The 12,235-nt window shown below is 38.7% G+C and overlaps 1 protein-coding gene across 1 annotated transcript; it reads right to left on the reverse strand.

The window, feature by feature from the left end:
* Positions 1-1,129: 1,129 nt before the first annotated feature.
* Positions 1,130-11,983, reverse strand: LOC134657770 (DNA mismatch repair protein Mlh1). Its single transcript, XM_063513335.1, has 11 exons — positions 11,814-11,983; positions 11,678-11,741; positions 11,311-11,510; positions 10,615-10,885; positions 9,615-9,771; positions 8,590-8,673; positions 7,833-7,975; positions 6,419-6,984; positions 5,881-6,017; positions 4,627-4,752; positions 1,130-1,433 (listed from the first exon to the last, which is right to left on the reverse strand). The coding sequence occupies exons 1-11, from the start codon at positions 11,924-11,926 to the stop codon at positions 1,132-1,134; spliced, it is 2,163 nt and encodes a 720-aa protein (XP_063369405.1). The 5' UTR covers positions 11,927-11,983; the 3' UTR covers positions 1,130-1,131.
* Positions 11,984-12,235: the final 252 nt, after the last annotated feature.

The following is a 12,235-nucleotide window of genomic DNA, read 5'->3' on the forward strand; positions in this document are numbered from 1 at the left end:
AGATAGAAAATATTGAAGTGGAACTTCATTTATGGTCCGTTTAAATATGACATACGCTGTGACAAGTTTCATATATCCGTCTCATTCTGTCATTTAATCGTTAAATAGGGAATATTACGCGAAACTCTGCGTAGGTGCCGCCAGTCCCACAACAAGTCACAATCTAAGGGTCTACCGCAAACGATAGTCGAAATTTTGTTATCTAACCTCTCCATCACTCTTGCATATTCGAGCGATATAGAGGCAGATAGCTGAGTTTCGATTTCGCGTTTCCCGGTAGGCCCTTTGTAAACAAACCGCCTTGATGAATCAACGTCATATTTTATTGTCTGTGAAAACTTGTCAAAAAACAGTTTAAGGTACAGTGTTTATAAGTTACTCTATGGTATATTTAAGTCGCTAGTGCTGCACTCTGGCGGCAAAACATTGCAGTACTACTCCCTATTGTCATAGAGAAAAAAATGCATAGAGTGCTCACTCCATACATTAGTTTTAGTACCAAAAAGACTGTTAGCATCTAGCATCGAGTAGCGGAACTATCAGTACTGCTACATCTATTGTCAAGTAGCAGTACTGATAGTTCCGCTACTCGATGCTAGATGTAGACACTGAAATTAATAGTCTGAACTGAGCACTCTTGTCTTACTATATTTCTCTATGCTATTGTATATCTGTCTGATTATGGTATCTGCGGCGCTGCTCTTCTTGCAAAGGAATCGACTGATGTGTTTTATAACCCTTTTGGGTTAGAAGAGCGATTTAGGTTAAACCCGCCTTTTTTAAATAATAAAACCGTTTTTACATTAGCAGTTGTTTTGTGTTAATTTGAACCTGTTTTAATAATACACTTTATTCTTCGCAATTTAGCTTAGTGGAGTTAATACTGTGTTAGCGCTTACAAACTTTTAGTTAAATGTTATAAATATATTAGACTCGTTCCTACTTGTCGGATATCGGATTCGGTTTTTAATCGGGTGTCCCAGTGGCAGAACATTGTATATGAAGCTATTCACACACCCGACACCGATTTTTTGTCGCTGCCGACAAGAAATGTCGGCTGTTGTACGAGCCTTAGGTTTACGTTTATAAATGAAACTACAAATCAAACGACATAAAAACTATAATTAAACATCAACATCTCTCAAACACCTTATACAAATCCGGCAAATTCGCTATCTGTAACATCGCCCCATTGCTCACAAAACTAGTAGGTGGTAAAAAGTTCCTCCTTATAGCTGGGAATACCACATGTTCTTGCTTCCATTGCTCTGACTTGACCGACTCTGTGGTGGTATCTGGGTTGGGCTGGGAGTAGAAAATGGCGGTTTGTCGGCTGAACGTGTCGAAACATTCCTTCTCGGAGTCCCAGTTGACTTCGGTGACGAGGCGGACGAGGTAGGTAGGTAATGCGCCCATGAATGGGGTGTGGTTGTCTGGAATTGTATGTCTTATTAATATGAGCTTAAGGTCTATATTTAAACGTAAGTAATGACCAGTTCTACTAATCTAACAGCGGTGGAGCATCCTAAAACTCTATTTTACAGTACAAAACGAAAGGAAAAGCGATCAAGGCCTCCAATTCCCAGGACTTAAATCGAACCAGTCTTCAGCTTTCGTGGCTGTCAAACTTACAGGTCACAAAAGCTGCCACGAATGGAATGAATGAGTGAATGAAAATATCTGTGTGTGTACATTAACCAATAAAATGGTGGCTTTGAATGAATGAGTGAATGAAAATATGTGTGCCAGATGTGTGCATTATGTGTTACTGTAAATCGATACAGAGGGGGGCCTATCGCGAAAACCGAAATTCGCTAATTGCCGGGATCTTTCTCTTTTACTCCAATGAAGGCGTAATTAGAGTGACAGAGAAAAATGCCCGCAATTTGCGAACTTCGATTTTCGCAGTTGTAGCCCTGGTGTCAATATTCAATATACTCTATGCACTCATACAATGAAAGTTTCGTTCATCGAATCAACCTGTACCATAGAATAAATTATAGACTAGACGCGTTTTGTTAGGAGTGAATCTTCTATACCTATAGAAGATTCACTCCTAACAAAACGCGTCTATTACGACAGACATGACCGCTAGGTGGCGCAAGTGTGAGCACAGCAGGCGTCGGTTCCATAGCGGTGCGCGACAACTATGGCTAGACACCAAAATTGGTGTGGGCCGCATGTACTCGCGGAGTGAGCCACGCCTGCCTGTACATATGCATACAAGAAACTATAAATAGGACTTCCGGTTCGAGCGCCATCTTGATAGTCACGTCTCGTGATTAATTCCTTAGTTTTTTGCCCATTAACATTGTTTAAAGTGTAATACCGAAAGCTTTTTATACAGTAAACTATGTGGTAGTGTGCAGGGAATGGAGAATTGATCTTGAAACGCGTTTAACCACCAATTTGGAGTCAACGGCCGGTAGTCCACGTGCTGCTTGTAAAGACCGGCTATTAGACATGGGTAACTCCGGAGTGATAGATAAAAAAGATATATATCTTTCTCGTTTCATGAATCACTCTTCTTGTCCCTACAAATCCGAATGTATCAGTATATCCGTACGTCTCACTCCCTCGGCGACGATTTATGAAAGCGATAAGCGAAGTCTCGGTCGCGCATCGACCGAAGTAACACGAACGAGCGACAGCGGTCGTTCGGACGGATTCGGACGCGTCATTATAATTAACTACTCTCTCTCTCTCATGACTCAAAGTCAGCAAGTGCCGATGTTGCGAGCGGGACGACTGTTACACACGGATATAAAGATATAAAAGAGTGATACATATCCCAATGAAAAAAAGATGTATAAAGTCCGTCAACCAAATCTTGTCAGTAGTAAAAGGCGGCAAATTTGAAAAATCGCGGGTTAGCAACACTGTGTTCAAATAATTCCAAAACGCGTGTCATCTGTGTTTTATCTGTGGAATGTGGATCGTGAATGACAGCCGTCACCTTATTTGTTTTCATTTGGTTTTCATTCTGAATCGTTTCTGTTTCAAGAGATATTTCTGCTGTCACCATTAAATACCAATACATTCAATAAGAATAAGCAAAGCTAAGGGGCCTACAATGTACAATCATGCTCGTTGATGGTAAACATTACTGAAACAAACAAACAAGTACTGGAAGAACTCTTTCGAACTTTTAAGATTGTGTTCAGTTTTTTTGTTTTAGGGTTAAAAGGCATAAATAAAATTAAAACGTATGCCTAAATCTATCCAACAAGACCATAAATTGTGTCCTGGAAACCGTCCATAGGCCCACATGTCTAATATTTTCAGCAATCGGTTGTGACTATTTACAAAGGTAAACCTTTTAAACAGTATTAAGAGCCTTGATTATATCGCCGTTCTTTCGCAATATCTACCTAATCCATACATGTTTGTTGCAGGATTAAATCTTGCCCAATATAAGGCGTTCGTAGTAGGTAGTATCTCTTCAGACAATACTTACCTATGGCGGTTTATGTACGTGTACAACGCAACCAAGTCGAAAAGTGACCCTTATCTTATTTACCTTTAAATTAAATAAACACCCAAATATCAGTTGTTTTATTTTTAATATGTATATTGTACAATATATACCAATCAAAAAAAATACACAGGTATGTCATATTCATCCAGAACAGTACACTAATTTACATTATCAAGTGGCATATTATATTGTAAATAACAAATATATGCACTATCTAATTATCTGCATTTTGATATGATTTTATTTTAGTAAACTTAGAAGACATAGATAGGGAACAAATAGAATATAAGCACTACGATAGAGAGTTGTTTTTGATATCTTCAAATTTGTTCATCATTTTGATTAACATTGTTTTAACATCGCTTTTAAATTGTCCGTCCATGTTTTAATTTTTTTCAATAAACCGCGAGTGACAATTTGAATTGACGTACGCAGGGCGCGCTCAGCGGAAAAAAAAACTGTTGGTTCGATGTACATTGCTGCTTTTCTTAGCGCAATACTGCTCTTTGAGTGTTGCCCTACTTCAGTTTGCTTTACATTGCTACTGACAAGATTTGGTTGACGGACTATATCAATCTTTTCCCTCTACTGACACATTTCGCCCATGTCTACCGGCTATCGCTTTATAAAGAGCTAAAATCACCGTACACTGACTGTTTAATACCTTGATACCAACTTGATAATGGCGAAATAGTCCTACTGGACTGAAGTCGTAATTTTGAAAGCCATAAAAATGAAGAACAAATAGCAATTTACTTGACGTTGGCTACGGGCAACACCGCCCTCAAGTCCATTACAAGAAAAAAAAAACCGGCCAAGTGCGAGTCGGACTCGCGCACGGAGGGTTCCGCACCATCAACAAAAAATAGAGCAAAACAAGCAAAAACGGTCACCCATCCAAGTACTGACCCCGCCCGACGTTGCTTAACTTCAGTCAAAAATCACGTTTGTTGTATGGAAGCCCCCACTTAAATCTTTATTTTATTCTGTTTTTAGTATTTGTTGTTATAGCGGCAACAGAAATACATCATCTGTGAAAATTTCAACTGTGACGGACGGTTCAATGACGGACGGACAGCGGAGTCTTACTAATAGGGTCCCGTTTTTACCCTTTGGGTACGGAACCCTAAAAACTATAAATAACTCACCCAACAACAGCGGCAGCGCCAACAGTTGCCCATCGCTGCTCAGCTCCAGCGAGAAGTATTCTAGAAGCATGGTCCGCTTGCTCGTAAAAAGCTGGCACATTTGTTGCGCCATCTCTCTCATATCGCCTGCAAACATTTGAATATGAACCTTATTAACTCTACGTTTAGGGTTGGTTTTTAGGTAAACTATTGCTGAGCAAATTATTGTACAGTCGCCATCAGATATATCGGAGCGGTCAAGGCGCTCACAAATATCTGAACACGACTCTATTCAAGTCTATTCAAGTCAAGGCGTTAGAGTACGTGTTCAGATATTGTGAACACCTTCGCCGCTCCGATATATCTGATGGCGAATGTACGAGTATATTGCATGCAACGGTCTTGTATACGCAATTTAAATAGTTATTTGTACAACAAGAGATCAAAGTTTGATATTTCTTCGAGTGCTTATTTTGAGTCTCGTGCAAGCGAAAGATTCTATACTAGTCTAATTTATAATCTTGAGCGTAGCGTAGTAAGGGACTCAAAAGCGCACGAGATGTAAATAACTTTGATCTCGTGTAGTTCACAAAACTTTTCACCTCAGCAGTGAGGACATATTAGAGAACCCGAAAAATGTATTCCTTCTTCATCACTTACCTATTCACTCGTGTTTTCTTAAGATATACCAACAATTAAGTTTTCACCTCAGCAGCTCGAACAAGGGTATTTTGCTACTTAAAAACAGCGAGCAAAATCGCATTTTGCTAAACTAAAGACCAATGACTGTTCCCTGAACAATAGTTATTTGTACAACAAGAGATCAAAGTTTGACATTTCTTCGAGTGCTTATTTTGAGTCCCGTGCAAGCGAAAGATTCTATAATAGATTCACGAGCGTAGCAAGTGAATCTAATTTAGAATCTTGAGCGTAGTAAGGGACTCAAAAGCGCACGAGATGTAAATAACTTTGATCTCGTGTAGTTCACAAAACTTTTCACCTCAGCAGTGAGGACATATTAGAGAACCCGAAAAATGTATTCCTTCTTCATCACTTACCTATTCACTAATGTTTTCTTAAGATATACCAACAATTAAGTTTTCACCTCAGCAGCTCGAACAAGGGTACTTTGCTACTTAAAAACAGTGAGCAAAATCGCATTTTGCTCACTGAGTGAGCAAAATCGCATTTTGCTCATTTTGTCCCACTCAGTGAGCAAAATGCGACCTTATACTGTAGGTAATAAGGTTGTTAAACGGTTGCTTGGGTTCTTACCTAGTTCAGGGTTCCATTCTGTCTCTTGCGACGACAGACCGAGGACGAACAACTCTTCCAAAGGCAATGGATTCGATAGCTTTATCAGACCGAAGTTCTGGAAGTCGTATAGGATCGTTTCGTAGAATAATTCTTCACTGGAAAACGAGAAATATGCATCACTACACATAGTTTAATTACCCTTAATTCACGTTATATGCAAGTAGCCTAAAAGAGTGATTTGAGATTATATGTACCAATCAAATCATTATTAAACGATCGTCCCAAACTAAAATGTTTGTATACAATAGTGATATAATCAAGATTTTCAATCTCATACCTCGTTTAGGCAACTCAGCTGAGTTGCCTAAACACGGTACTCGACTGAAAAGCTCTCCATTATATCACGATTGTATAAAATACTAGTGCCCGTGCTGGTATTTAATTTTACAATTGTTGATCATCTAATTTTGAATCATCTCTGGAACACTAACAATTTCAATTTCAAAATATTTAGGTAATGTCAAAATAACACATGTCAAAAAAAGATTTTACTTACGTTAACCGAGTCGTATCACACAAATACAGCTTCGTCGAATGCTGTATAAGCGACTTATGCAAATCTATACAACCAATAAATATCAAATTGGCCAAGATCTCCCTCAGGTTAGAATTGCACTGTTTTTCCACATCCATCCTTAGCTGTTTCACACTTGTCAACTTAGTTTCAGTCCGTTCGTACTTAAACGTTCTAGTTTTGAAAGATTCTTTCGGGTCTATGTAGCTGACATTGCCTTGGTCTAAAGCTGAATGATTTTTCCATTTTTCTGGCATTTTATTAATTACCACTGGTTCTTCTATAAGTGAATTTTCTAGAACTTCGTCGACTACCATTTTGTCATTATTCTCTGTTGTTTTTTCAGTTTCTTTGGCGGGCGTTTCCCTCGTTTTTTCAGTATTTTCAAGATTACTTGTGTCGTCTGTTTCTACAGGTTTGGTTCTGAAGAACTTGTCTATCTTCTGAACATCGGAGGTCACTCGGACCATGTTGTTGGGGTTAACTTTGGCGGCATCCGTTGTTTTCTTGACCATTTCTTCGACCATCGTAGCTCCAGGTAGGCGTGCCTGTAGGTGCCGTGAAACATGTTCTGATATTGTCCTTCCCTGACACATGATACATTTGCTCTCTAGACCAGTGGTTCCTAACCTTTTCAGTTCGGTTACCCCTATGACTAACTAGGGAACCTGATTTTACCCCTCCTCCCAATGGTAATAAAAAATAAAACGTGTACGTTTGTTGTATTGTTATATTAGGTTAGCTTATTACCCCCGTATAATACCAGTTTTACCCCCACGGGGGTAATTACCCCCAGGTTAGGAACCACTGCTCTAGACGGTCTTAATTACCTCGAAGCAGTGGCGAGCCGAAGACAAATAAACGTAGAAATAAACCTACATAACCTTCATATTCTATTTAATAACTATTCAAAAAACTTAGCCTGTCATAGTCAGTTCTTCGATTTTATTTTATCAAAATGCCATAAAGCTCTTAATCGCACGTACCTGCGTATGCAAGACTTACATAGAATTGCAACTCAGCATTTTACTTTCATCAGACGGACCTATACAATCTTGCACGGACCTATACAAGACCAGACACTCGCCTCTAGCTATAGTTCGTTTTTTTTAGCATTAGAAATAAGGTAAATAATCTTGATGTGTCTTTTAATTGAAAAACACATTTTAAAAATAAGTTACGGCAAATATGTAACTATTATGAATCTAATACGATCATTTATATTCTTCTGCTTTCATAATAGTTTTTGATTTTTAAAAAGCGTTTTTCAATTAAAAGACATGTCAAGATCGCTTACCTTCTTGCAAGTTCTTTCTAATGCTAAAAAAACGAACTATAGTCAATGTTCTTCGATTTTAGATTTTATCATAACACGTTAAAGTTCATTATTACGTACCTGCGTATATAAGACCCGCGTAGAGTTACAACTGAGTAGTTTGCTTTCAACACACGCCTTCAGCTTCTCAATGATTTGCTCTTCGTAGAGGAACTGTACTTCATGCTTCGTAGGGTGAACATTTACGTCCACGTTTTTGGGATCTGAAATACAGGGTGCTTCCTGTAACAGGAGCAATAAATTTAACTGTAGGCTGTACTCCTCAAACTGACCAACATTTGTTCAGCAACTTTTGAAAATTATGAATCCTTTAGACTTCCTCTTTTTCATACAAAATAAATATTGCCTTCAATGTACGCTGACATGTGTTTGACGTTGCTTGTCACGCTTTAAACATAACAAAATTTGCAATACATTGCGTATTAGAATAAACTTTAAAGTGTAATAAAAATCAAAACATGAGTTATTTTCAAAAGTTGCTGAACAAATGTTGGTCAGTTTGAGGAGTACAGCCTACAGTTTAATTTATTGCTCCTGTTACAGGAAGCACCCTGTATACTTCACGGTAGAACATTAATGTTTAAATAGTTACTAAGTGGTTCTGTGAGCTGTAGACCTGACGAACGCCCATGGCTCCGCAATTTCGAAAAAAAAAATTAATCGACAAAAAAAACATAATTATCGAATTTACTTATTAAATTTCACAAAAATCGGTTGAGAAATTAAGTAATTTTGCCCGAATTGAAACAGAGACCTTCGTTTTGTACGGTGAATATAAGATGGAATTCTTACTTCTTAAGTTAGTATTAGTACTTACCTAATTCTATACTGAGGTAGACGAAAGCATGAGAGTTCTTTGGCAAATACGTTGAGTACACAGAGTCGACCGCTTTACGAATAGCTAAAATAACAAACATAATTATAGATATAAAGGCATATAATCATTTAATTTAGGTATAAAAACATTGTGAGTGTCGTGGAACACTCTGTTGGAACTTAGTTAACACATTCAGTGTCGAAAACCCGACTATCGGGTATTTTATTATTTCGTTCCCAGACCGGATGACCCGATAGTCGGGATCGTGGTATTACAGCTTTATATGACGAAATTGTTGTGGCCTGGCCTGGCCTGGATGTCTTGTTTGGCTGGGTGGCAATGAATGTGTTAAGAAAGGCTGGTGACGTGTTCATGTTATGTTATTAGGGTTTGCACGGCGGATCCGAAATGTATGGGAAGATCCGCGGATCCGGATCCAGATCCGGATAATTTCATACATTCCGGATCCGGATTGCAAACCCTATATGTTATGTTGTTCATGTCCGTGTCCGTCATCCTCATGCTGATTTTCATTCTCATTAGTCTTATTACATATTTCGCAACAGTATGGGCTGTATGAAGCGCTGGTGGCCTAGCGGTAAGAGCATGTGACTTGCAATCCGGAGGTCGCGGGTTCAAACCCCGGCTCGTACCAATGATTTTTCGGAACTTATGTACGAAATATCATTTGATATTTACCGGTCGCTTTTCGGTGAAGGAAAACATCGTGAGGAAACCGGACTAATCCCAATACGGGCCTAGTTTACCCTCTGGGTTGGAAGGTCAGATGGCAGTCGCTTTCGTAAAAACTAGTGCCTACGCCAATTCCTGGGATTAGTTGCCAAGCGGACCCGAGGCTCCCATGAGCCGTGGCCAAAATGCCGGGACAACGCGAAGAAGAGTAAGGTGTCCTAGTATTATCTATGGTCTGTGACGGCAAAATCTTACACTTTTTTCCGCCAACTTTGTTCCAAAATTATAAATTTCTTGTTTAATTGTGTAGGATACAGGAAAACTCAACTTACATTGCGAGTCAACTAATCGATGATTGATAAACAGCAACATGACCCCCTTCTTATGAGAGTAGTTGACGTTCGTAATGTACCCGTGTACAGACAGCTTTAGCGTTTCGTCTTTGATTACCACCTCCATTAGCTCTCTGGCTATCGAGTTACCATGAATCTGTATGAAATGTAGAATGTTCAGTTAAAAATGGACTTTATTCCTTTGTAATAAGAATTTTACAAGCTGGGCTATAACCGCGAAAATCGAAGTTCGCTCATTGCGGGCATTTTTCTCTGTCACTCTAATTACGCCCCTAAGGAGTAACCCCTCTGCAGTTATAACTGAGCTGCATAGAAACTTGTTTGCAGGGGGGTCAGTTATCTCTGCAGCTTACTGTACGATGTAGATAACGTTATATGAGCGCCCCGAGCCGGCAGCTGGACCCAGCAATTGCCGCTGCCATTTAAATAGGAAATGTAAGTATTGTTTATAAGGTTCAAATTCCTTTGACTCTAGTAAGACGCATCCTCACGCCATATGATGCGAATGGGCCTTAACATTGGATGCTCCAATCTGCGAGTGGGACATCGCTATATACGTGCATATTGCTGTCTCGCTCACTCACGGGAGCGGCGTGCGAATCTACATCAATGTGATAACTGATAACCGTGTAATACTAGTGGCAAATAATTCAAATAATTAATGTACAGTCGACGTCAAAGAGATCTTTACGACTAACGTTACAAAAAATTATTTACACGACTTTATTGTCATAGCATTTAGGTCGTGTAAACATTTTTTTGTTACTTTGGCTGTAAATTTCTCTTTGACGTCGACTGTACAGTCAAGGAATTTAATTTCAATACCATTTCATATCTTGGCACAGGTCACAGTGGCAATAGTATGAGGTCGCAACTTTCATATTGATTGTCACCGTCACAAAGTACGAAATAGTACTGAAATTAAATTGTTTGACCGTATGACTGTATGACCCACATGACAGTAGACAATAATACTTACAATCCTAACATTTTCTATAACAGAAGAATTGACAGGCGTCTTCAAATCAGTTTTCTCTCCAAACTTCTTTAGCGTAAACCCAACATGGCTATTATGCACCGCATAACCACCAACCACATCCATTATGTGTGTGTATTCTTCGGTAGGGCTCCGTAGAGCTCTCTTGCGGGCTATGACGTTGTAGAATAGGTCTTCTACGGTGATTTGGGTGCCATTGTTGCCAGCACAGGCTTTTATCTGGCCTTTTAGCTTGCCGTCTTCATATGATGCCCTGTAAATACAATTTTGCTGTGTAAATGTAATAAAATTTTCACAGTTTTTCATTAATATTTTCAACAGCAAATAGTGTTATGGATGTATTCAGGTAATTCCGAATGGAAAAACACAAAAAAAAAGTGGCGGATGATTCCGAATCGGGACTCTAAAAATAATATCCGAAATTACCTTATATGAAAGATAAATTAACTTTTAACTGAAAAATGGTACTGATGCTGAGTCTACATTTGATCAAGGATGTTGAAATGCTAATGAAACAATAAGGCTGCCAGTTATCTAACAAAATCTGCACAAAAGATCCCTATGGGTCGAAGTGTCCCCCAAAAACCATAAGATAAGATACCTAACCAATCCTTTTGACATTGCACTCAAGACATACATTACTAAAGAACAAGGGTCTCTTCTGTCTTATTAACTAACTTGTATGCACATTTAGAAGCGGCAGTCTTGGTAAGTATAGTCAGATGGGCAATATGGCTGATGCTCGCCAGAGCCTCTCCCCGGAAGCCATAAGTGTTGATCGCCTGCAGATCCTCATACTGGCTCAGCTTTGAGGTGGTGAAGCGCTCACAGACAATGTCTAAGTTGTCACTCCGGATACCAGTGCCATTGTCTTGAATCTAAAAAAAAATGGAGTTATAAAACAGGTATTTGAAACACTATAGGTAAGTAGGACCAGATTTATTACGCATGCACATAGTAGATAGCAAATTTAGGGTTTAAATATAAAACTACCCGATTAGAAATTTAGTACGACCATTTAATTTTAATACATAATGCAACATACCTGCAAGTATTTTAAGCCACCAGCTTTTACAGTAATAATTATATTGGTTGATTTGGCATCCAAACTGTAATAGAAAGGGTGTGTTAATGTTTGAAACGGTTCATAAGGATTATATACTATTATTTGTTAATTTTACCTATTTTCAATAAGTTCCTTCAACGCGTTTGCCGGCCTTTGAACGATCTCTCCGGCTGCTATTCGGTTCACTACATCCTCACTAAGTTTTTTTATGATACCTGGTTCGCACATTGTTTCTTAAGGTTCAACTATGTGGTTAAAATCATGGGAAATGGGAATCTTTAGAAGAATAATGTAAAATCAAAGAATAGATCCCGAGCATTCAAATCAAAACTTAAGGTATGTTTGGTACTCAACTCAATTACATATATGTTACTGTCGGAAATGACAATCATTATAACAAGATATTAAGCGTTTTTAACAAAAGCTTGAATAACTTCGATGACAGTTAGTCAGCGTACGTTCAGAAACAGACACCGACTGTATTGAGGGATACTGCAGTATTGCGATTTTTACAGTATTTAATTACAGAAATCAAAT

This window comes from Cydia amplana, chromosome 20 (assembly GCF_948474715.1).
Source record: "Cydia amplana chromosome 20, ilCydAmpl1.1, whole genome shotgun sequence".
In the NCBI taxonomy this organism is placed as follows: domain Eukaryota; kingdom Metazoa; phylum Arthropoda; class Insecta; order Lepidoptera; family Tortricidae; genus Cydia; species Cydia amplana.